Genomic DNA, 27,153 nt, shown 5'->3' on the forward strand with positions numbered 1-27,153 from the left:
CTGTAATTATTAGTGGTAAGTTGCTGGGAACATACAGCTCAGACTCAGTCACTCATCACAACACTTAAAAGGAAACTCCAGTTCTTTCTGTTATCTCTGTAGTTCCCTCTCTTTTTTGTCTTTGTGCCAGTTGTAAACAAAAAGCTCTTGCATATATTAAAAAAAATGAGAAAATGTTAAACTTATGCAAAACAAACCTTAGAACCAACCTGATGTGCACCAACTAACCTGGGGTTCTTTTAACCCTTTGAAACCTGAGCAATTTCATGGAAAGATGGCAACGAGCAACTTAGCTTGAAATGACCGAAAAATTAGAAATAAGTCAAAAGTTACAAGAAAATGACCTGTAATTAGCAAACAAAAACAAGACAAAGAGTAAAAGAACAAAATAAAAAATTGATGGCGATCCAGGTTTCAAAGGGTTGAGGGCATAATTTACCTTGAAATATATTCATAGTTTTCGGGGCCGTTTACACTGCAATGTATTTTGCACAAAACATTGATGTTTGGCACTTTGAACATGCACATGGTGTTCTTCTGTAGTATGTCATTACAAAGTTTCACTGCCAACTACTGGCCTGGCATGCAAACAACAGCATTTTCGGGTATTTTGCAGGTCCATGTTATCATATGAATGCAGATTTCTTTAAAAATTTAAAAGAAAGACTTTTCAGTTTTAGTAGGGCTGTTCTTATATAAACTTGGCCTCAGATGCCTGACCTAAAACAAAACTGAAACTATAGAGCTATAAGATCAGAAAATAGCCTTCTGATTCATCAGGGTAAATCTAGACGTCGCTTAGAAACAACCCAAATGCCATGTGCATATGAGGACCCATTGTAATCCCCTCTTTCAGCTTGAGCTCAAATGCAGTGAGTAAAAAAGTCAGTAAAAAGTAAGAAAAGCTGAAGATATTCTGCAAAAGTTTTACTCTTGGTGTAAAAAAGATGATCGAGTTGGTGTATTGACAAAAGCTTGTGGAGTACTACTCAATGTTTAATGATTCCTCTCCACCAGGGAGACCAAAAAATAAAGAATAAAAAGTGCAGGTGTGTCCAGGTGACCCTACAGTCGAGGACACACTCCAGGTAACCACGAGGTCCCCCTGACATTTGTTGCACAGTGTGCACAGTGGAGACAAATTAATCATTAAAATATCACAAATGCCATCTCAGGTATGAAACGGCAATAAAATGTCATGAGGGACCACACTCGCTGAGTGCATTCACATAACACCAGATAATGAAAAAGTCACACCCAGTTTATATTTTAATTGACCAACTTTTTAGGTTTTCACTTAAAACTTTGCTCATTTGAATGAAAACTCAGTTGTTTACAGTGCTGAAAGGGTTTGTACCTCTGCCCAGAGGTTATGTTTACTGCTGCGTTTGTCTGTTAATTAGGACATCTCAAAATCGTGTTTATGTTTTTAGGGGACGTTGGGGGAAAGTTGTTTGTGTAGATCTGGATTGTGTACAGAAAGTTAACAATATGCTAAAAAATGTATTTCTTAACATTTTTTTTGCCGGTTTCTTAAATACTTCTGCTCTTGTTTTGTCACTTTGGAAGGACTTAATTTTCCTACTCTGTCTTACCCCTTTCATCAAATTAGCTCTGGTTCTTGAACCGTGTTTCCACCAGTTCTGTGTGGAACCATTATAATCGAGAACAATGCAAGTTGCTGTGTTCTATGCAACTTAGTTTCTGTTGTGTTGGACCAAATCACTGAACAATAATCTAACTGTGATAATACTAATGCTGGACTAATCAATCATGAAGGCATGAACTTCCTGCAGTGCTCAACAGCAGCCATGCTTCTGCCCGTTTTTATCACCTTTTGATCAGTTTAGCTGTTCCAGGACATTTTACCATCAACAGTGATCACCAATAACTTTGCTTCTGTTGTCTGTTCAACATCTGTACCTCCCGTAGTTACGTGTAAAGTAGGTGTGACTTTTAACAGCCTTTAACATTGAGCCAGAACCCTACATTTTGTCTTTTTTCTATTGATAGCCAGTTTATTGAACCTAGCCCATTCTTAAAATAACTTTAATGCCTTATTCAAGATTTTTAAGAATCATCTGCACACATTGCAATCGTGGCATGATCCAAAATTAAAGGGAAATCCTATGTGAAAATTGAAAACACAAGTGGCCCTAAACAACTTCCTTGTGGCACTCCATACCTCATTGTTGGTGTGATAATTTTTAATCCATGTAACAGCACGGATGAATTTAAGGATGTGTAATCAACACAAGGGACTGCACAATGTACAATGTGTTATGCAGGGACACTGCCTTTTAACTCTTACTTAACTCTAACTTAAAAACTGGCTTGCTTTCTATCAGAAACATAGAAAGAAGGAAAAAAACAACAACAAAAAACAGAAAATTGAGCACTTTAAAATTACCTGAAAAGTGCTTAAATAATAATAGTTCATTAAAATAATTTGAAATAAATAATTTGATAGTTAAAAGTATAGTTTTTTGGACATTTTTCCCTAGCTTTTTAATTTTTTTAAAATTGGAAAGCACTTCTTACTAAGCTGTCCATTGATTTTTCCCAGTTTTTCCAAAGAAAGTAAACCTATTTGCTCGGGGTTCAAAGGTTTGAGTACCTGTGAAAGGTATCTGAAATCAGCACAAAAAAAGTAAACTAGTGATTGTCCGACTGATGAGAATTTGGTCGAACATATTGAGCATATCGAACAACAAATCGACCAATTGATCAGAAGTTTACAGCCCTTGAAGGAGCATGTCACGCAGTGCATCATTGTGGCTCATTTGAGTATTTAATGGACAACAATGGAGCTCTTTGGCACAGAGTAGGAACGTATACCGTCTACAAAAACAGCAAAAACACGTATTTTGTACACATATTTATAAGCATAACTTCTGAATATAAACAAGTGTGCCTCCAGGAGTGTTATCGTCCACCAGCTCCTGTATGCATATGTCTCCTCGCTCCCCATTCTGCTTCGAGGGGAGGAGGAGGAGGAGGAGCAGGTGGTTGAGTGGGCGTTCTCTCAGCCTGGGCTTCTCCAAGGTCGAGGAGGTCACGTTTTAATGGGCTCGCCCGGCCCGCCCGTGTCAGCGAGAATCTAGCACTCTATTTATTGCCTCGGCTGGCTGGTTATTTCTCCGGGGCAGAGCTGGCACCGAGCCTTATTACCTCATACTACTGCAGGGAGGGACTCCTTCACCAGGAGCTGTTTTTTTTTCTGCTTTTGAGGCGCTTTACTGACAATCCGATTCAAAGATGTCAACAGTAGAACAGGAAAAAAAGAGTGATGAACGCTGAAGATTAAACATGGCCTCACTGTTTGCATCTTCATTTTTTAAGCTCTAGGATGAGAGTTTTGCAAACTGGAGCTTTTGCGACATGCAGGCTAATACCAGTTAATTATTTATTATTGGACTCAGATTTGCACATGCAATAGCACAAGTTTTAGTCGTATGCTGGTATAATATTATTATCCTGCTAATAATGTCCACCCTCCTCTTTCTTTGTGTAGCATCTCTATCTCAATCAGGCGTGGACTTGCAGATTTTGTTGATTTGGACGTTTTCCCTTGATATTTTTGCTTTTTTGGCTGAACTGCAGCATGCAAGGCCACAGCCCACAGCCACTAGAGTATAAAAACATGCATTGTATTATTTCTGGGTGTCATTCTGGACTTTTGCCTTGGAATTTGTCATTTTTTGCAATTTTTCACCTGATTACATAATATTTTTACCATCTTTGGCATATGGAGAAAATACATGCTATTTTCTCTAGGTCCACTGTCACAATCACTGTTGCTGCTAATCATTGACATATCCCAGGCTGTGATATTTGGGAAAAAATCTCTTTGCATATTGTATATTGAAAATAATTCCTTTTTGTGTGATTTTTTTTTCATTTAAAAACATAGCGGCGTCATGGCAAAATCTGGCATTTAAGGGGGTTAAATTCTGAAAATTAATGAATATTTGATATTTATGATTAGGACTGATGTTGGTTAAAAAAATAAGCTCAATGAAAGTAGAAAATCATATTAATGTATAACATTTTTAAGGCCTGATTCTGAAGAATAGATTTTGGTACTGCACAGAAAATACTAATGTATAAAAATCAATGTTTCTGCTAACTATTGGTATATCCCAGGCTGTGATCATAAAAAAATCTACTTTGCATGTCATATATTGGGGGGAAAAAACAGCATTTTTGTGTTTTCTTTTTTGTTTTTAATTTAGTATTTTTATTTTAAAAAAAACCCTGCCATTTAAAGGGTTAAAATTCTAAAAAAATAAAAATTTAAAAAAAGTAAAAAAAAATAAGAAAAAAATGTTGCAAGTTATGATCAGGACAGATATTGGTTAAAAAAAACTCAACAAAAGTGGAAAATAATATTAAAGTACAATATTTTTGAAACTTTATTTCGAAAAGCCCATTTTGTGCGCAGAGTGATAAAAGTATGTGTAATATTAAAGCGAGCCCTAAGGGGTTAAAATGGAAATTAAAAAAATAATAATAATATAAATAATAATGTGCAGCTCTCTTTCATCTCATCTCCATAACAGTTTTCAGATCTTAATATTTAAAACCTGGTGTGATTCTTTCCAAAACATTGAGGAGTCGCAGACTCATCAGTCAGCACCTTTACAGAAGCCATCACTCATTCGATCTCTGCAGCGGCTGATTTCATTTCGCTTTGACCCGTCACCATCCCATCTAAAAGCCTGAGTCCTGACAAATTGAAATGTCTGCCTTCATGTCTGCCTCTCCTCGCTGCAGCTCTGTGGCCGAGCTCGCTGCAGGTTTTTTTGGGGGGGTTGTATGTAGGAGAGGATCAGGATTGTTGCTGAGTCTGGATAATGTGGGCTTCTTTTTGAAGTGTGGATGACGGGTGATCCTGCCGCACCGGGGCCACACAGCCCCATTCATCCCACAGATCACACACACACACACCCTTTGTTTTTTGGAAAGGGGAAGGAGGCGGTGGAGAGGTGTAGGGAGGGAGGGGAGAAGACAGGAGGTGTGGAGGAGTCCGCAGACTGATGCGTCCTTTTAATTTAGCCAGCATGACTTTTTTTTATTCCTCTGTCTCAGATCCCAAATGAAACTCAGGATTAAAGGAGATCAGCGAGCCTCCCTTTTCTCCCTCGTCCATCTTTTTGTCTCTCCTCCTCCTCTCTGAATTAGCAAACGTCCTCTCCATTTTATATCCTCTCAGTTTTCTGCCTCCTTTGTCTCTCCTCTCTCAGCTGCTCTCTGCTCGTTCCTCCATGTCCTCCCTCCTGCTGCTTTTCTCCATCAGTCTCTTTGTCTCTCAGTCTCCTACCTTCCTCACTCTCTCTTTAATCTTTCCTGCTCTGTGTCTCTTTGTCTTTCTCTGACTACTTTTCTCTTTCTTCCACCCGTGTCCTCTGCTGTTGTCTCTGAAACTCTTTGGCCTTTTCTTCTTCAGCAGTTTTAACATTTGTCTTTCTGTCTCTTAAAGGACAAAGCTGGAGATATTGTATTTTTCTTTTTGTCAGCAAATGCTCTGAAAATCTTGTTTGCTAGAAAAAGAAATTTAAAGGGTTTGTAGTGTAGGGCATGATAAACCCGTAAAAGGCATGGAAAAGTATTACTATTAACGAAAAAAGTATCGACAGTCGTTTCCGAGAATGTACGGTCTTCAAAATTTGCCTCAAAGTCATGGAAAAGTCATGGAAATTTATTGATAAAAATGTGTATGAACCTTGAATTTAGACATAACTTTTTAAATTCCTGTTAACCAAACGTCACTTAAATTCCTCCTGATTTTAACTTTGTTGACAAAGTTAAGTGTTTTGGTGTCCAGTAGTCGTGTTTCAGATGTCCTCTGCCCAAAAAGACCAAAAACTAACAGCGACTTTATCTACTTACAAGTGTTTTCTTTGTATTCAAAGGCTGCCTTAGAGCTCCATTGTTGTCCAAAAACTATTAAACACACATCAATTAGCCGCTCACTGTTGTAGTGTTGAGATCCGATGGCCAAATTCATGTCGGAGCCAGTTCTCAGTTGGCAAACTGAGTGAATTCACTGAGCTCCAAAGCTAACAAAGCTCTCATCTAACCTTTTATCCCCAACCTTTGAAACATTACCAGATTATATCAGATAAGTCTGTAAGTGTGTCGACGGCCAAAATGAAACTTTCCATTTTGATTTTTTTCTTTTAAACAAAGCTTTTCACTCATTGTGTGTATCCTTGAGGTCTAACAAATGCGCTAATTGAGTTCCAAAAAATGAAAATTAAAATGGCAATTCTGTGTGACATCTTAAATTCTGCATTATTCACATCCACGTTCACGTGATCGTGTCGCAGCTTCTTCCTCTCTGCCGCGTTTCTGTGTTTTTTTTCTACATTACTTTCACCTGTAGATCATTAGACAGGTGTCTTTCCCCCATGGGACCTCATTTTGGGAAAAATATGTACGGTAGTTAACCCTTTAGACCCCAGTTTGTGTGTTGTTCAGACACCTCTCTATTTAACTCTATTTAAACTATTTAACTTTTTTAAACTTGAGCATATTGGTTTAATTTCTCTTAAAAACGTGGAGAAGGAGACAATGACCAACTTGGCGAGAAATGTCCCACAAATCTCATGAAATTAGTAATTACAATAAAAATAGTTTTAAACAAAGGGAAAAATTATGAGAAAATTATTGAAAAGTTAGAAAAATACCAGAAAACTATGTTTATAATCATTACAGTTATACATTAAAAATCAAGTAATTTTTGGAGTCAGTACCACAGACAATATTTCTGTGCTTTTAATTCTTACTGGAACATTAAACATGTATTAATCCACTGCTGAAAACTGTGGAAACTAACAAATTCACTTTTCACCCCTGTTTCAGTGACATTTGCTAAAAACTGCAGTGACCAGCTGTTTTGAGAAATCAGTCATTATTAACCCTTTTAAACTTAAACAAACTGGCTTGAACTTTTTAAAAAAAATAGGAATAAGGCAATAAGGTTACAATAAAATTAAGAAAAAATAACCAGAAAATCAGTAAAAAAAAAAAGAAATGAAAAAGAAAATTAAAAAACAAAAACAAAAGTGCTTAAAAATATTTTCAAAAAAGGGCTTAAAAATCTGAGAATTCTGTGATTTAGTTTTAATTATGTAATTGTGCTAAATAAATTTAGTTTTTTTCTTTTTCTTCTTAATGTTTTTCCCTAGCGTTTAAAAAAATAAGAATTTTCTAAATATAATTTCTTGCAATCTGTGAAACTTTTCTCACCAAGCTGCTATTTGCCTTTTTCCCATGCAAAAAAAAACAAAAATCAAACCAATTTTCTCAGTGTTCAAAGGTTTAAAGATTTGTGAAAGGTCTCTTAATACAGCACGGGAAAAGTGACGGTTCAGGTTTCAAAGGGTTAAAAGTGAACCTGTGTATTGTGAGGGGTTTTAAAGACTTGTGTCTTCAGCAGGAACCAGTGAGCGTGTGGATGAGAGCCTCATTTGGTCTTTTTTCAAGGATTTGTTGACACCAAGAAAATACAGAACAGTAACCAGTGTTATCCTTTAATATCTGTGTATCTCTTACTGTCTATGTTTGGCTCAATCTCTCACCCACCAGCTTCCCTCCTCACTCCTCTCTTCCCGCTCTTTAAACCTCTTGTTCTCCCCCTCTCTCGCCGCCTTCAAAAGGCCATCTCCTTCACCTGTTAGCGCTCGTTCCTGCGGGGCACATTTTCTCTGTTTCTTTGTGTTTTCTTCTTTTCGGTATTAGAGAGCCTCTGCAGTGAAGCATCTTATTCTCCTGACCACATCAGACAGGCCGGCCGCCGCCTGGGACACTGTGAAGTGTGGGAGACGGGGGAGGGTATTTTCGGGGGTATTTGTGAAGCAGTAGGGGAGGGGTAGAGAGGTAAATCTGGGGTCAGGTTACCTGTCTGAGAGGACCAGGAGAGAACAGGCTGATAGTTAACACCTCAAGGGCACGATGGAGCTGCAGTTCTTCGCAGGTGGATCAGACCGCTGCTACGCTGTCTTCCCCTGTTCCTTACTCGATTTATCTTCAGGCCGGCAGGATTCGCCAAAAGAAATTGAACCTGGCGTCTTCTCAGACCGCTGTCGAACACGCCACTGTGAGCAAACACTAGTTTACTCTCTGTGACAGCACAAGAAAGAGCTTACAAGTTTGTAATAAGTCAAGACACAACTTGGAAAGTACAAAATCAGCCATGCTAAAAACAAGTGTAATACCCCTTTTCCACCAAAAAGAGCTTATAATGCAGATTTTTTAAAAGAAGGTAAACCCACTAAAAATATGCATGTAGAGAGGAGCTGTGTACACGGCTCTGCAGCAGATGAGTATGCCTTTCTGTGTGTGTTTTCTTGTTTGTTTTGTGTCACTTTCAACGTCTAAAACTCTATGGTGGTTTCTTCTCTTTATATATCTCTTATTTATTCAGTCTTTCTTTTAAACTTGATGCAGACAAATTTGGATCAGTGTTTTAGCTGCTTAGGAGGAGACGGGCAGTAATTAATGTTAATGCATCATTGCATCCAAAAACAAAATCAAGAATGTGCTGGTTTTTTCTCCCTTTTTGGTGACATAATTTTAAATATAGAATTATAAAGATTATAAAAAAAAAATTAAATATTTTTCAGATATTTTCAGATTTTCACATCAATTCCTTGTCACCTGTAACTATTTTTTTTTTACAGTTTGCAGGACATTTCTTGCCAAGTTGCTCATAATGTTTTCCGGTGTTTTTGCAAAGAAATGATTGCAATCATATCTGAGTAAAGCACGAAAAAAACTGATGTTGATCCAGATGTTAAAGGGTTAACTACTGTGTGACAGGAACATGTCAATAAATGGCATTTCTGAAGTGTTAAAGTTCAGTAAAAGATGGATGAATCTTCATGGTCGATGGTCCAAATCTCAGTCAGGATTATTATTTTAGCCGCCATCGCTCCATCACTTCCTCTCCTCTTTTTAGAAATCATGTATTCCCTCAGAGTGCGCTCTCCTGGGGGACGGATCCTCCCGCTCCTCTCCCCTCGGTACGAGGTTGGAGGTGCGCTCCGGAGGGATTTACTGTTGGAAAGCAGAAGCTCCTCGAGCAAGAAAAAAAAGATGTTTGGGGAATCCTGTCTTTTTGTCTTTTTTCTGCATTGATATGCAGGCAGAGCGGGATCTCTGAGCTGCTGCCAAAAGACCTCAGGCTTCTTCTGTCAGCCTGGACAGGAAGAGGAAACGGGTTTCTCACTGTGCACGAGGTCATCGGGGAGGTGCTTTCTGTTTTCCTTCAGGATTTCGAAGTTTTCTGGATGTGCTGCGAGTCTTGGCCACTTTCCGTCTGCTAACGAGATGATGTAATCTGCTCCTTCTTATGCAGAGTGACGCAGATTGTTTTTGGCCGTCGGTCGTTTCCACTGATGAAGGCCAGACGGCTGCAGATGTTGTGTTTTCTGTTAATGAGGAGACGTCTCATTTAGTGCAGCCTTCACCTGCCACACATCTACTGTTTGTAAAGCATAATCTGACCACCATGTCACTGCAGCCAGTACGTTTTCTTTTATTAAAGGTACAAGTCCTACTGTTGGACAAAAGGCAGGTTTCCATTAACCCTCAAACTGCAAAAATTAAAATTTAATATATAAAATACGCCTAATGGAATTATGTCAATTTCGAAATATTGCAAAAAAAGTTTTTATGCTTGCACAAGGTGGTATTTCAGGCGATTTGGAAAAGCCTTATTTGCAAAACTGAAATGTCAACACTTTTTTGGCAGTAGGAACTGGCTCCCTCATGATGCAGCAGGAGCTACAAGAGCTGTTATTGCATCACAAAACTCTTCAAAAGTTGTCATACGCAAGCTTTAAATCCACAATTCCTCTCTGAATATCACCTCCCTGGAATCCCTCATACATGGCCGCTCCCACGTAAAATGCCCTAATTTTCTAATTCTACTAATTTCTTGCCATTACTAGATCATTTGTTACCCAGTTGCTCATTGCTTTTTTTCCCATGTTTTTGAAAGAAATTGCACCAATTTGCTCGATTTTCAAAGGGTTAAATACTTGTGGAAAGTGCCTGAAAGAAATAATTATTTTCCTCCAAGTTTCAAAGGGTTAAAAACTGAAAATAATAAACCAGTTATGATTTACAAGTGACGCAAACTCCGGTCTGGTGGGTGGAAGTCCTGTTCTCGGCCCATTCATCCATCATGGCGTCCTCTATGTGGACTTTGGAAGTAAACCTTTTTTGTTTGTTTTTTTCATTTTTGCAAATTTTTGATTAAATTTAGAGAATAGAGAGTTTTTTATGACTTCAGTCTTGTAAATTATGAGGGACTTTTTTTCTGAAATTATACCTACCTATCTATATTTTAATTATTTTTTTATTTTTTTATGATTTTATTTTATTTTTTTACCTTCGGTGTCCCAAACATGCCATCCTACATTGACAATAAAAGGACGAAAATGCCTAAAAGTTGAAATATGAGATTGAAGGAGTTGTTTTTGTTAAACTTCACCCTCCTGACAGCTGATATAAAACCACGATCCTGAGGTCTGCACATTCTTTCGCACGCTCACCAAGAACAATTTTCTGGGTTTGATCAAATTAGCGAGTGTAGATATATCAAAGCCAGGCCTGAATAATAACTCGGTAATTGCTCCCTCCCTCCTCCTCTCTCCGGGGTTGGACCGGTGTTATCAGCTCTTAGTCTCGCTGCCTCTCTGCCTCCCGGAGCTGCCAATCTCTCCCAGGGCTTGTCTCCATCTTATCTCCTCCTCACACTTCACGCAGAGGAAGCTCTTAGAGGGCTGGGCCCGGCAGATAGCGGCTGACCTGTCTCTTCCCTCTGGAGCGGCTTCTTTTTTAAGGAAGCTGAAATCTGCCAACTGAACTCAAATGGCTGACTAGATTATTTCCCCCCTCCCTCACCGCCTCCTCGAATGGGAACACACCCTTTGCTGTCTGAGGATGGGTGTTTTCCTCCCTCCTCCCTGTCTGTGCACCTCCTTAACGAAGCGAGAAGGCTGCCTGTGGACTCAGGTGGCACGCCTTTGAAGTTGCCGCCCTGTTGGGAGTCTGAACTCGAGGAAGGAGGGCCCCTGTGAACGTGTCAAAGGCAGAGAGCTGACAGAAGTTAAACGAGTCCCATAAACCCGCCGCTCGCTGCCTCTTTAAAACATTTCTCTCCATCTTTGCTCCTTTGATTGACTGTCTGATGTCTGCAGGCAGCCGGAGAAGAGTTGCACTTTGTTCCAAAACACCTAATCAAGGTGGAGGATCTGTTGGAGTGAAAGCTGTTGAATTTCCAGTGATGGTTTCTCCTCCTCCGTCAAAGCCCCGCTCTCGTTCCCTCCTTTTGTTTCCCTCTATCAAAGTCAATCAGATTTCCTTTGAACCTTTTCTCTTCCAAAATTGAAAAAGGTGCGCGCACACCTGGGGATTTCAAAAACACCCCTTTCTTTTATCAGAAATGTCTGTTGTTTCACTCCCTCAATCGCAGAGGGAACGCAGGTAAAAGCGGGCGTCGCAGCATGAAGAAAAAAAATGCAAATTTCAGCATCTCCCTGTTTCAAAATAAAGCGCGCTGCAATCTAGAAAGCGTATCGTAATTGAAAAGAAAGTGTGTTTAAGGTAGATCCGCTTAAACGCCGGCTAAGCCTATTAACGTCTTATCAGAAGTCACAGTGCGTTTTATTTGCTGATTAACCCTCGATGGAAGATGCTCCACGACGAAGAGATGCAGCAGGATGTTGGTAGTGTTTTTTTTCTTCCTGCCAGCTGCTGTTTCCTGTTTTACTCCTCTGGGACAAAGAAGCTGCCGTGAAAATGTGCATTACAGCAAATGTTCAAAGTGTGTCCGTCCTGATTTTGTCTCTGTGACAGATGGTGCTGCTGACAGCGGGGAGCTGGACCTGAGTGGAATAGATGACAACGAGATCGAGCTGGTACGGACCTGCCGCCTAATAAGATCCACTCAGACTGAAACACACAAGTTTAACACACACAAGTTCCTAAAATGCACATCGGAGGAAAGTTTCCTTTTCCTGAAGATCCTGTTTTGAACTCGTATTGTGCTAAATTTATGATGTTAGTGTTGTAGGTTTTTAACAGTCTAGTTCACTTTAGGAGGGCAGTGCAAATTCATTAAAACTCATGATGAAAATATCCGATTTTTTCATCTGCAGTCCCTGGTCGATTTCTTACAGAAGTCTACTCGAAGCTCATCAAAGCAAAAACAAAATAAGGGCATGTAGTTTAAAAGGCTTCCTAAAATGCATCATATTTGGCAGGAAATGGCAAAAATCTTTCAGTTTTTAGTGAAATTTATGTCAAAGTTTGACCATGGGGCGAAGATAAAGTGATAAGGTTTTGGAGTGTATTTAGAAGAATTTAGTAACACTTGAGAAGTGAATATTTTAGCTTATATACTCCTTAAAAAAATCTTCTGCAAATGTTGAACAGGAAAATGTTTATTTTGTCCTAAACTACTGAATAAAAAATGAATATATTCCCAAATCCTGAATTTATTCAATAGAAAAATGAAGGGAAAACAATCTTTGTTTGTAGAGTACATTTTAAAAAGCAAATTAAAATCAACAAATTATAAAAAAACTAAAAGTAATCTGATCAAATGGAAACAATGTCAAACTAAAGTAGAGTAAAAACAAAAACATATCGGATGGAGTTCCCTTGGGATGAGGCTTTTTTCTGTGGTTAACATCGCCCTGGTTCCCTCATCTAAAAGCCGATGGGATTTTTCCATTGGATTTTGGATCATTGCAGAAAATATGCTCTTTGCTGCTACTTACACGTTTTCTTCACAAACACGAACACTTAAAGGATTTTTTAAGGCTTAATGATGATGTTCTTTAGTTTCATTTAGCCACTGTGTCTTTTTTAAGACACATAAAGCTTTAAAATTGGGGTATTTACTGACATATTCAATGTTGTAAAAACAAATATGAAAGTCTCTTCAGCTCGTGTTAACCACAGACCATATTTAAGGCTTCTAAGTAAAAACACATTCAAAAACCCCTCTGACTCTGAGGCGAGGGAACCAGGAGGTGCTGAAATGCTGACTCATTTCAGGGTTTTTAGGATTCATTACTGGGGCTCTCTATGATACTCTTTATACTTTTTTATGTTATTATAAATTCAACACATTGAAAGCATAAAGTAAACACTTGGTTTAATCACAAATGTAATATTTGTTGCAAGAGATGAGACGATTGCTCAAAAACCGCCAGTAATTTGTCTTTTTGAACTCAGCTGAAGCTCCCTCTGCCTCTCTGCAGTATCTGCTGAGCGACAACGAAATCAAAGTGAAGACGGCGCTGTGGATGGCAGAAAACTCCGACTACCTCAAAGAGCAGAAAGGTACTTTTATTTGTCTGTTCGCTGTCCCAAAATGTACTTCCCGCTCTCAGTATTTTTATCAGCTCAAGAGAGTTAAACCTCCAGCTGAACCCACCAGCGTTTGTGTCCTTTGGTAATTTCCCGCTGTGTCGTGTTGACGCTGTTATCTCAGAGTTTGTGTGTTCAGACTGTTTCTTGTTTCTGCTTTTCAGAGAAGGAGGCAAAGATAGAGAAGGAGAAGGCGCTTGGGACCTACAAAGAAAAGAAGGTAACGGCGTTCAGCCTTAACAACTTTTAAGATAAGGAGGCGCAGGTTGTCGGAGCTCGACATAAACAGGAAGTTAATGGGAGGCAGAGTGATGGTCAGACACTCAGAGGTGGTCTCAAAAAGCTCTTCGTCCGAGAGGAAAAGTCGAGCATATAAAAGGTCCATCAGTCAGACAGAAAACAGGAAAACACACCAAAACACACAGTACGTTTACACACACAGTTTAGTCGAGCTGCAGTTATCACTTGATTAGGTCATTTACTTGGACTACTGTCCGTGTCCCGGTTTACAAGAACCAGAGGAGAATCAATTTATTATCAGAAATGTCCGACTTTGCCACAGCAGGTAGAGATATGCCCTCTTTCAGCTAGTTGCGATAAACCTTTATTATTTATACAAGAAATAAATGAAATGCACCAACTGCTTCACATCAAAATATAGAAAAGACAAAAAAGACATAATAAAACCTGCATGCAAAAATAAAATAAAATCAGAACAGAATACATAGAATGCTTCTTCAAATGGATAAAAACCACATGATAATACTGGTAAAAGTAAGATAAAAATAAGGATAAAAATATAGTGCACAGAATGCATAACATTGAATTGAATGTTTATTGGGTTTTTTATTCATTTAAAGTGAATAGGTCGGCACCCACAAACCCCACCCCCCCATCCCTTACAACAAAGTCTCGGCATGGGGGACAACCCAAACAAACATGAATTTAAAATAAAAATAAATAAATTAAGATTATATATTATTATATATATTATATTATTAAGTAAGTTAATCAATTAATTATAATAGATAATAGTAAATAATAATAATAATAATAATAATAATAATAATAATAATAATAATAATAATAATGATAATAATAATAATAATAATGATAATAATAGCAAATATTAAATTTTGGATAACAATAGACGTTAGATCAATAAAAACATAATAACAATAAAATATAATAATAACAGTATTAAAAATACATAAAAAAATGTGTTAACTAAATAAAATTAAATTAAAAAATCAATAAAATTCAAAAATGTACATGACGAGCAGTATGCCAGTTAATGGAGTTTGGCTGGTTTAGCGATGGTGATCTCGGTGCTGTTTCTGGTTAAAAAAAAAAAGAAAGAAAAAAGATCTAACTCTGTAGGGATCCTTTTCGTAAATTTTCAGACACTAAGAATCATAATCTAAACCTGTCAGAGGCAAAAACAAACACTCACAGTGCAAATGCTCTGAGTCTTTACATTGCAGCCTGTTTGTAGCTGTAATACTGTACAGTAATACTGCACCAATTTCAAAACATCATTCTTCCAATTAGTCTCTTAGACACAAAAACACAAGATAATAGGGTTTAAAAATGCCAAAGTTATCCTTTAATTGACACTGAAAGTCCAAAAGAAAGTCTGTAGGTTGTCAGAAGATGATGATGATGTGAGCCGTGTCGTCAGTCAGGTGGGCGACAGACACTTTAAAGTCAGAGTGACACCGTGAGACAGATGTAAGACAGACGATCAGATGGACCAAACGCAGACAGACGGGCGGTGCGTCCTGTGAAACTGGTTCCCTCTCATATCCCATTACTGGTTTTGGCACAGGCCCTTTGTTAGCCCCAACATCTGTTCACTGGGTTTAACTAGCTGGATTAACTGCAGTGGAACAGAGATCTAATGAGACATGCAGCCTCCTGACAGCGCTGATCCAACCACGGCGCCGCACTGTCATTTCACTGACAAATGAGTGAATAAATGAATAAAACTGAGGACATTCTCGTTATGAGTGCGCATGACAAAGCGAGCATCCCTCTGTGGTTTCTGCGCAGAGCATCCTGAGTTGATTAGCTGCTGCTGAGGGGGTCAGTTTACTGTCAGCCGAGGATTTTAACTTAAATTGCCTCAAATCAGTCTGTGAAAAGAGTTGTGAAATTTTAAAACTGTGTAATTGTTGCATGAAACGTGTTTAAAAGTTTGTTTCTCCATGAAGAGAATCTCAGCTGATCCGCAGTGATAATTTGGAGTGAGGTCAAGGTGAACGTGGAATAACTGAATCTGGGTGATAACCCCAATCTGGAGTCTTAATTGAGATAAATGGCTGATTACAGAAATGTGTTCAGCTCTGCATTTGCTTGCAGATGATGTTCCTCTTGTGGTTTGAAATTACTATTTTATTTTTTTCTTCTAAATTTTTTTCCCATCTGCGACCTAATTGGTTTAATAGGAAGACAAAATATTTTCAAATAACATTTGACCTCCTTCTGCTGAGTGGAATCGGAGTAAATTTAGAAAAAGTTAGATCGACTTCAAGTTCTTAATCATGACTTGTTTAAAATGTGACGCTCTAATCACAGCCAGGGACTCGTTGGCTCTGCTGTGAATGAAATAAACGATTTTTGCTTCAGGAAGCTTCATAATAAAGAGTAGATGTTGAGGTAACAACAAACTGTAAACTTCAGTATTTATGCATGTTGTGGTGTAAACTTTTAAACTTTATTTATTGACTATTTATTTATACATTTTAGTCTGCTTTACTCGATAGTCTGCTATTTTAGTTTATTATTTTATTATTTTTTTTAACTTTTTTTATCTATTGTTACTTGTTCTGTTATCCTTTTATCTACTATTTAGAGTATTTTATTTATTTTTCTTATTAATAACATTATATTTATTTATTTATTTTGATCTTTTAGCTATACGTTTTATCCTGCTTTTGGTGTTTGGATTACCATTACATTTTTACAGACATTCATGTCCTGCTCGGGATGAATTATGACCCTGGTGTCTTTTTATCGGCGGTCACCATCAGGTCAAATTTAACTTTTGCTTTGGTTTATAACCAAATACCAAGCGTCAACCTCTGAGGTTAATAAATGAAGCCAATGTGGAGAATGCCTAAAAAAACTGCAGTTCCTCTGATGGTGCTGGCTCCAAAAACTACTCAGTCCCAATAGATCTCTCGTGTTAAAATCCTCCTTTACAGCAGAAATGTATTTACAGCATGGTACAAAAAACAGCTATTTTCAACATTAATGACAACTTGGGGGATGAATTTTATGTAACTCTCCCACTTACATTTTATTAAGGCTTACATTTATTCATAATTAAGGGCATGGCAGCTTTAAATGACGTGTATATTATATATGAGTGCTCAATAATTTACTTATACATCTGGTTTACCTGGAAACAATAAATACAGTCGTTTTTACTCGAATGCAGAATAAGGTTGCCAAAATGTCAGCTTATTGAATAATGTCTATGCTGTGTATCTGTGATTTTAATATTCCACCGCTTTCTTTGCACATTATTACACCTGTTTTCTATCAAAGATTGTTTTATATGAAAGTTTATTGAGCTGTTTGGAGCAGCAGAGCACACTTCCCCTCCAGAATTGACTTTCACTGTTTGTATCGGTAAAAATGTTGTCATTAACTTCATTTAGACGATGATCTCAGGCTTAAAAATGTAAAATATTACCTAGATGTTGTTGCTCATTATGATAAGAGTTCTTTGGTTCTTTTCCCGACAGCCGAAACGACCGTCTAGGAGGCACCAGCCGATCCGAGCCAACACGGCAGACGAGGCCATCGAGAAGATGCTGGAGCAGAAGAGGATCTCCACCAAGATCAACTACGACGTCCTGAAGGACCTCAACATCAAGCCCGGCGCCAGCCCCGCCCGCAAGGTCGAGTCCCCGAAAAAGGAGCCGTCTGCCACCAAACTGAACGGACGCAACCGCAAACCCGCCCGAGCTCCACTCAGCCTCAGCACGCCGCTCAGCACCCTGGGAAAAAGGTTGGTGCAGTTTTATACCAAAGTGGATGCGTCAGTAAGGTTTCATCAGGTCTTTGTATCCGTTTTCAAGTTTATCAAAAACTAAATAACATCTAATCCAAAATCCCAAAAATGCAATCATAGCATGGACCAGCGTCACATCTCATCATCCTGTTACATAACAGGAACTAAACCTCCATCTTCTCCAAGTCCCCGAAACAGCCAACAAAACAAATGACTGAGTTCATTCTGTTTACCCGCAATTTATATATGAACATACTGAACATACTGGTGTTTAAATCAGTCTGCAGGGAGGCCCAGGACCAAGAAAACAACCAAAATATCTCTCATTTATGGAGCAAACAAATGGAAACCAAAAAACATTTTCTAAACTTTATTAATTTCTTTAACTTTGTTTGTTTGCACTAATTTTCCAGTCTTTTTTTCTGATGTCTTCTGTTGGCCCACTTTGGCTTCCCATCTTCGCCAGTTTTCAAAGAAATCAAGCCAGTTTTCTCAGGTTTTAAAGGCTTAAGGCCCAAAATTCTGCATATTTAAGGACGATGTCACTTGACTGACAGGCTGTCTGCCAGTCTTGAGTCAGATCCACCCCTCGCTCCCCCGTAGCTCCACCCTCTCACCCAAATATGGTCACTTCTGGCTCCAAAAAAACCAACATGGCGATGACCAAAATGCTGAAAGAGTCCAATGTGCGACGTCACAGAAGCTCCATCCATTATTTATACAGTCTACGTGCACAAATCACCTGCTGGGTCCTGCACAGACATATCTGCAGACACTGAGACTCATATAAACAGTCATGGTTAAACACACAAGACAGCAAAATACAACCACCATCTTTTTCACTTTTCCTGGAAAAAATTTCTCAGTTTGTCTTTGATGATACTGTCGCTGCTGATATCTTCCTCTGTTCAAGAACAGAAAACGAAGAGGCTACAGAAGTTAGTCTGGGAAATGTGAGAAACTGCGCTTAAAGAGGACAAAGCCGAATTCAGGATTCAGGGAAAGAGAATAACAGCACTTAGAGTTTAAGACTGGTGACATTTAACTGTGTGTGTGTGTGTGTGTGTGTGTGTGTGTGTGTGTGTGTGTGTGTGTGTGTGTGTGTGTGTGTGTGTGTGTGTGTGTGTGTGTGTTGAAGGCAATGTCAGCCTCTTATTGATGAAAATATAGCTTACAACATGATTATTGCAGTCTAAAAATTATTTAGTTGATGACAGATAATTGATTGTTTGGTGTTTAACGTTCTCTTGTTTCAGCTTCTCGAGTGAGAAGATTTACTGTCATCATAAATCGATATTTTGGGGACTCTTGGCTCAACAAAACCAGCAGTTTTTGGCGCTGTAGTCTTGTCGTGGGCTTTTCTTGCACTCGTTTTTGACATTTTATCGACTAAATGATTGATTGAACGAATCATTAGCTGCACCGCTGAGCATAATCAGCTGCGGTAGGAAATTACAATCGTTCGCTGGTGGTTTTTGACTTTGACTAATAACTGTCTAATCAATCAGTCAGCTCATTTTATTGTGGACGTTAAATCCGTATTAAAAAATAGATCAAACGGATACAAAAATGTTTTAACATGGAGTAAAAGAGACAATAAAAGTAGAGACATTAAAGCATCCATCACTTGAATTCATCTTATTCTGAAAGGGAGAAATAAACTTATATAGCAGTGAGGACTCAACTCTGACATGCGCTCAGTAGCGCCTGTAAAGACCTTGATTTGTAAAGTCTGTTGCATATTGTAATTACAGTGGTCTGAGAGAAAACTTTTGCGGTTCCTCTTGGCTCTTTTCTCAAGCTTTCGAGAATCTAACCGTGTAAATGGAGATTTTAAACAATCGCAGGTCATTTCAGAGAGATGGCGTTCCTATTGGCTGGCTTACAGTTGAGGATTAACGTACATGTCACTTCAGTGAAAGCCTGATTCAACGTAGAGCTGCACAATTAAATAGGATTTTAGTGAAATCACAATATGGCCAAGTGCAAATCGCAGGATAAAGGTAAAATATCTCAAAACAAACCATTGTGCTACAGAGAGGCCCTGGGCTACAAATCATGCTCTAGACGTAAGTGAATGTGCTTGTTTGGGAAATATCCCAGCAAAATTCAGTGAAATAAAATGTAAAAATCCTTATATTGCATTTACACTATCTGTCAAAATAATCACAATATGATTTTTTTGCGCTGTGCAGATATAATTTAAATCAGACAGTCCCGACTCCATATCAGCAAACTTTCTGTTGCTGCCTTTACACAGTTTAGACTCGAAGCTGCTGCTGGCCACCAGCCCGCTGTGACATCAAATTATCGCAAGAACTGTACTAAACCCTAAATCAAAAGACTTCATAATCATATAATAATATCTTCAGACTGTTTGTCAAAGCAAAACAAAATCTTTGTACATGTCACCTTATACCAGTTTGGTTATGACTTTTGAATTAACTATAGAAATGTTGCCATTAATTTCAATTTTAAAAAAATAATTGCTTGACAACCCTAATTTTTTTTTCTTTCTATTTTTGCCTTTTCCTGATTTCTGTTTCCTCAGCTTTTCTATATTTCAAAGAGGGAGTTTTCCTTTTGGAACGAATCCACTGTGAGATACTAATTTTCTCGTTACATCTTAACTGGCTGCTCATTTCTCTTTTTTAGCGTCAGATCTGATGTCGGTCTCCACCATATGTGAGCATATTTACCAGCTCTGATGTATACGAGTAAACACGACCTCACGAAGATGACAGCTGCTGTGCTAACATCTTTAAAAGGTCCTTTTCCACTCCTGCCATGTGTTGAATACTTCTGAATTGAATCAGATAATTACTATGTGCCCTCCCCTTGTTAACACTGTTACCTGTAATGTCAACCAGCAGCACAGGCCTGATAAACAACACCTAAAGTACATAAATCCATATTTAATGAGGTTTGCTCAGTCGCTCAAACCAGTAAATAATCCTCAATGCAAACAGCAGATGCTCGATTGAATGAAGGCGAGATGGATGCAGAGTGTTTGCTCGTGTCTGATGCAACACCAGCCGTTCCTCCTCTGCCACTCAGGGTCAAACCAACCCGGTTTTTGTGTGCGTTTTTCTGGCACGTGACGACGGTTTCACTCCATAATGATGAGGCGGCACTTCTCCTGTCGCCCAGAATAATCACCTGCGACAGGAGGACAGATGCTCAGTTTTGTGTGTGTGTTTTTGCTTCTCCACTCTTGTGGGATTTTCTCTCCTTCCACCTTCTCTGCCAGGATTTGTCTCTGGCTGTTGCTCTCCCCCTCCTCCTCTCACGACATGCATTCACAGGACTGATCCGCACCGAGCCTTTCAGACGAATTTAATAGGTTTTCTGCAGCGAGGAGAAAAGCTGAGGGTTTTTTTCCCTTGTTTGTTTGGTGTAGGTGGAAATTGGTTTCCTATGGTTCTGTTTTTAAAGCCCTTTGAGTTAATGTTGGTTTTAGGTACCATCTTGGGGCTTTATAGGAGTTCTATAGAGGCAGTGATTAAGGGAACCCGCTCTGTGGTTAGTCATCTGGTTGCATTTTGCGAGGCCTTCCTAAACGCTGTCCTGAGCTCTGTGATGATTCACTGTATTTGCTCTCAGACCCACCGAGGTGTTTGAGAAATCTTCTTATTATTTATGTCGTCTTTATTGCAGTTGGAAGTCTTTTAAGCGCCAGTTTGTCTTCAGGTCAAATAAAATTTATTTATAACACGCTCTGTAACTAAATGGGTCTGTCACTGAGCTCTCCACAGAGTGACGGAGCATGTAAATGGATAAAAACAAGAGAAGAAACACATTTATCTCTGAGATCGAGGCCAAAGCCTGTTTGTGCACAAAATAGTGGAAAACTTAAACAAATACAAAACAGTGAATTCACGTTAATGGAAACCTTTCAAGCATTTTTTCATAAATATAAGATGCTGTCAGATGTTGCAGTGGTAATATATGATGTTTTTGTGTAGCTGTAGCTCATGTGGAGTGTTGTCAATTAATCCTACTGTTGGTGGTTCAATCCCAGCTCCACCTGTCAACGTGTCCTTGAGCAAGACATGGAGCACCAATCCCCTTCAGCCGACAATACAGGTTTTTCCATTATTTACCTCTCAGCCAGCCAGCTATTTATTTGGAAGTTCATGCAATAACAGGCCTGTATTACAGACAATGGCAAAACAAGAAAAGAAGAAAAAATGTTAACAAAGAAACAAAAGCACTAAAGAGATGACACACAAAAAACAGAATGCCAGAAAGAAAGCTACAAGAAGATTGAGCAGCTGAACAGAAAATGTATTGAAAACTAGAAAATACAGGGAAAAAGGAAAAATCAAAACGTGAAAAACAAAAAAATGAGAGAAAAAAAGAAAAACTAAGAATCACAGAAACCTGAAAAACACATTAAATATACACTGAAAAAATGAAACACTGAAGAAGAAACAGAAAGAAAGAAGAAGAAGAAGAAAAGAAACAAAGCAGCAATAAAGCAACCAACAAACAGAAACAAACCAACAATAAATAGAAAAACACAAAGATTAAAACTCCAGACAAAATAAAATCACAAAAAAATGAAAAGAAAAAGTTGAGGTATTGTGCAATAGAAACAAAAAAACAGTAAACGATAATAGAACAACATAGTAACTCAGAAAATAAAACAGATACTGAAAAAGAAAAAAACAGAAACAGAGAAAATAGAAAATAATCTTAAAAATAGCCCAAACTCACAAAATGGACCAAAATCAATAGAGAGCCAGTGTCTCTGAGGATAAAACAACCTCACCCTCCTCCCGTGAAAGGATGATTGATGACACAAATTATGACACATTACAGCACTTCCCATTTAGAGGGCGGTAACGTGATGCTTTATTGATCGTCGTGGGGAAATTGCCTTTTTGTTGACGCCCCTCCACGGGGAGGTCGGAGGTCGTCCTCAGCACAGTGCAGCTGGCAACGTGATACAGTGTCTTGCTCGAGGACACTTCAGCAGAGAGTCTGTCCGTCTGACGAGGCTTTGAATCTGCATCCTTCCACTGAAGTGTCTCATTCATCCTCCACACAACGCTCAAGGACAGAAAGTAGCTCAAGAGCTCGGAAGACAAAAGGAAAACACTTTTTAGAAGTGTGTCCTCGATGTCTCAGATACAATGGATCATTCTGGAGCTGCACTATTAATCATCTGAGTATCATGTCTCATTTTTATGGGAGGATTTTGTTGTCTTGAACCGTGCATCAAACCACTGGTCCCATATCTTTATCCATATAAACAGGGATGTAGATGCAGTAGCCAGTAGCTCCTCAAATCCTTGCTACTTTTTTGCTATATTTTTCTATTTTTTTCCACAACCATGACCCCTTCTGCTGAAGCACGACTTGTGTGGGGTTTGGGCTGAACGCAGCAGACCGCGAGAGGATTCCCACCAGTGGCATGTGCTGAGCCAGTTAGACCAGAGGGGAGAAACGAAACCGACAGCACTGGTCAAAAAGAGGGAGGAGAGCTGGCATCAGGGCGAGGCTGACCCAACTTGGACCGAGAGCTGTTCCTCTACCAGACCTTGTTCTGGCTAATGTCCGGTCACGGAGAGTGAAGTAGATGGGATGTGACTTTGGTTTACTCAGCAATGGGAGATCAGAGATTTCTCTGTGCACATCTTCAGGGAGACGTGGTTAAACCCCTGACATCCCGGGTCAGGCTGTTGCACTGGATGGACTGATCTTGTGGGAGCCATTTGGACACAAGACTCTGATGCAAATTCAAAAAATGTAACTTCATTGTAGCTGCTGATTTTAATCAACTCCTTCAACTCCAAAGAGGTAGCAGGATCAAGGACAGAAGTAATTTAGTTTTATAAACTTGGTTTAAAAGATTACCAATAAATCTACCTTCTACCTTCTTATATTTCAGATATAGATCCACTTTATTGTTGCATCTTATCATGTTAAAAACACAAAAAGAGCAAAATTCTTGGGTCTTACCCCCTTGGCCAACACAATGACGGCCCACACAATAAAATGCTGTTGTAGATACAGTATAAAGTGCACAGTAATTGGGTAGTGCATAGTAGTTATTCGATGTATGCCACCAAAGCTTTGGTTGCAGGCAATTCCAAACTTTTGAATGTTATCTTGACATGATTTGACCCCCAGTATTTATCAAAGTTTGCACGCACTATAGCCATGATTACACCAAAACAACAACAGCGGATGGCGGCGGCGCTGAGAGGCTGCTGGATTTGAGCCGCTCCAGTTGGCTAATGGCTGCTGCCAGAATGGCAAATCTGTTCCTTGGAAAGCCGACATGCTCCATGAATGAAGGAGCATCTCCAGTTTCATGTTTTGGCTGTGATCTGTCTGAAGAGCTCCTTCACCGGCACAAGACCTGTCTGGTGTTTTTTTAAGAATGGGCGCTCTCTCCTGAAGTGTTCGACCTGTTTGAATTTTTAAACCGCACGTCAATGAATCATTCATGGCCATCTTTGTTGTGAATCATTCATTCCGCACTTTCTTTCATTTGTCGTTCTCCTCTTGAATGGAAACTCGCTCCATCCATTTATCCAGAAATCGCTGAACTCTGCACTTTGTCGCGTTGAATGCACAACAATGTTTTCGACCCCTGCGGTTTTTCAGTTTTCAGTAGCTCTGCCCACAAGCCATTAGGAACAGGAAAATGCCCCACGGCCTAGCGAGCAGCAAGATGGTGATAATCCCCCATTCTCTCATATAGCATGTCTGCACAGCACTGGAATGAAGGGAAAAAAAATCAGAAGAAAGACAAAAACCATCTCAAACAGCGACCGTTGAGCGCAGAATGGTCTCTTTCAGGCCGGCGGTGGAGGAGCAGACCGTTGCTCCGGCCCCTGAAAAGGTTGTTGTGCTGGTTTATTGAGAGAGGGGAGAGGCCTGGTGTCAGGGAGACCTATGAAAGTGCAGGAGAAGGCCTGCTGACAGTGCAGCCATTGTGCCTTGTTTCGAGGCCTCGCTGAGGGGCTACACTGAGGCATTGTGCTGCGCCGGCCTCCCCTCCCTCTCCCGGTTCCTCCTCCAGGCTCCTGGCTGCTCCCAGTGCTCCGCTCGAGGGTCTGCTCTTGTAGATGCTCATCGTCGGGCTCTGAAGATCAGCCCGGAGCTTTTTCTCTTCCTCTCTTCCACTTTTCACTTCTGCTTGCTGCCATTGATGTTAATATTTGCAGATTCTGGTCATCTGGGTGCCTGTAGCTGGACATTCATTCGATCCTGTTTGGCACTTGAGCCGCCTGAAGTAAAACTATATGAAACCTTAACAAAGTGGTTTCTTTAAATGTAAAGAAATAGAGATCTGCAAACCAGGAAGTGCCCACTTAAGGGTTTTTATTCTGCAAGTATTTTGTAATTATGGTAGTTATAAGTTATAGGTTTGGAAATTAACAGCCAAATGCTACAAAATCTGCAAGTGACTACTAGGTTTGCTTCACCTACCAGCCAAAAAATCTAAATTAAAAAAAAAACACAAAAAAACAAGACAATCTTCTGAGGCTTGTGGATTTTAGAATCTACCAGCTACAGTGGCAGCTGGACCTATTCATTTTTTGCAATTTGTGACACATTCATTACCAAGTCGCTCATTGCCTTTTTCCCCATGTCTTTGAGAGAAACTTCCCAATTTTATCAGGGTTCAGAGGCTAAAATACTTGTGAAAGGCATCTAAAAACAAAGTAAAGTAATGTCGCTCCAGGTTTCAAAGGGTTAAGTGCATCTAGAACTTCTGAATTAAAGATAACAATATGAATATCCAGAAGTGACCGATGTTGCTTGGTTTGTTTGTATCTTGCTCCTAAATTGTATTAATGTTATTTTTGAGATTGGTTTTGGCTTTAGCGTACGGTTTCCTCTGCTGCTTTATCTTCATTTTGACATTGACGTGTTATTTTGTGGCTGCGTTTGCATTTTGGCCGACTTTCTCTTAAACTCTATGACCGCAGCACAGTTCAGATTTAATTTATACATGCAGCATGAATCCAAAAACCTGCAGATGAGCTAATGCTATCTGCTCAGAAGGGGAAAAAAACAAAAACAAACCCAGTAATTTCAGTAAATGCATGTTTAAACTGCATGTGGCGTGGTAAATATTATGGTAGTATGTGATTTAGATTTTAAGTGCAACTAATTCCCAAACTTTGTTGTATTGACTCGAAGAGTTGTGACACTTTCATCTCATTTTGAGCTTAAAGCCAGCATTAGACTCGAGTTCGACTCAAATTATCAATCAAGTCTGTTTTCAGGGACGGAAATAAGCACCAGCTACTAGCCAAGCGCTGATAGAAAATGCAAGTGGCTGCTCGATTTGCTTCTCTCACCAGCCAAAAACACATTTGTAATCTGGCTGGTAGATTTTGTGAGCAGGCTGCCACAGTGTCCCCTGATTGTTTTCTTGTTCCTTCCCCTCCATTTCCTCTCACTTTGTTTCCCATCGTCTTTTTCTCTCTCTCCTCCAACTTTGTCTCCTTCTCCCACTTTTTTTTGTTCTCTCGACCTCCTTCTCTCTCCTCCGTCTGTCCTCTATTCTCTCGCCTACTTTTCTAATCCTCTCTGTGTCTCGCAGTTAAAAGCCTTGAGCAGCAGCTACAGGCCCCGTTGTATCACGCCGCACCATCGTGTCTGCTCTTGCTTTGGGCTTTTGCATCTCGCTAACGAGTTCTTTGCCTTTATTGTCTTCTTCTCTGTTTTTTTTTGTTTTGCTCTCCTCCCCGTTTTGTCTCTTTCATCTCGTCTCTTGATCTCTCCACTGAAGTGTTTGCACTTTACAAAACACGGTGTAAATTTGCCTCACTTGGCTCAGACTGGTGTGATTGCAGGACTTGAAAATGAGCAGCAGAATTGGTGTGACGGCGGAGCGGCGGGTTTGATGAGAGCAGTCTGAGTAAACAGAGACGGGTGAAAGTTGTAGTGGTTACGGCTTGTTGGCTCCGGCTGACATCTTCCTTTACTCGCTATTGTTTTTTTGAGGTCATGGAAAGTTTTCCATTTATTTTGTAGATTAAATGAACCCGAGGCTTGACAGATTTTTGTCTTCTTTTGGGTAATAGAGCTTCAGTCACAGGGCTGGACTTACTGCCTGGATAAGTCCAGACTCTTGGATTTATATTTCGACCCGTTTGGGGTCCTCGGGATATCTGCTTTTAGTTCATTGTCTTTTATTTTCATTTATTTCGTGTTTGACCTCAGGGTATCAGATCATCTTTATACCACCATAAACCAGCAGATAAAGTCATTTCCGTTTCCTCCTCTGTGTCCTTTTAGTCATCCATTTGTCAATGTTTTGCCTTAAAAACACAAACTTTTACATTATGTCTTTACTAGCTAAAGACACGACTTCACAGCTCTGTAAAGAGCAGGCCTGTTTCGTCCCTCTCCTGTCTCCTGGCGTCTGTCCCTCTGTTATCTTGTCTCTTTACGTCGCTCCATTTCACCTCCATGTCTCCCTCCCTTCCTCCCACTCCTTGTTTTCATCTTTCTCTCCGTCCCCCCGCTAACTCGGCCCTTCAGAGCCCCGCTGTACTCACTGTACTGGACCGTCTTTTAGTTTTCAGACGTCCCATGCACTCATTCACTTCTCCTTTCTTTTTCTACCCCCTCCGTCTGTCTCTCCACCCTCCACCTCCTCCAGCCAGCTGCCAAACAGACCCTCCCTGTTCCCTCCGTCCCCACTGGAGGATGGAAAAGCAGTCTTCCAGAAATAGCCCAGATAATTGCCCTCCAGTGATATTTTTTCC

General features: G+C 39.6%; 1 protein-coding gene across 1 annotated transcript in view; it reads left to right on the forward strand.

Moving 5' to 3' along the window:
* Positions 1–27,153, forward strand: part of brf1a (BRF1 general transcription factor IIIB subunit a) — a 139,720-nt gene that overhangs the window by 76,040 nt on the left and 36,527 nt on the right. The window contains exons 13-16 of the mRNA XM_042500550.2: positions 11,872–11,933; positions 13,284–13,365; positions 13,557–13,612; positions 17,145–17,410. Coding sequence (XP_042356484.2) covers positions 11,872–11,933; positions 13,284–13,365; positions 13,557–13,612; positions 17,145–17,410 — 466 coding nt within the window. The remainder of the gene's footprint in view (positions 1–11,871; positions 11,934–13,283; positions 13,366–13,556; positions 13,613–17,144; positions 17,411–27,153) is intronic.

This window comes from Plectropomus leopardus, chromosome 14, assembly GCF_026936395.1.
Source record: "Plectropomus leopardus strain MGB_pleo_1.0 chromosome 14, ASM2693639v1, whole genome shotgun sequence".
Taxonomy (NCBI): domain Eukaryota; kingdom Metazoa; phylum Chordata; class Actinopteri; order Perciformes; family Serranidae; genus Plectropomus; species Plectropomus leopardus.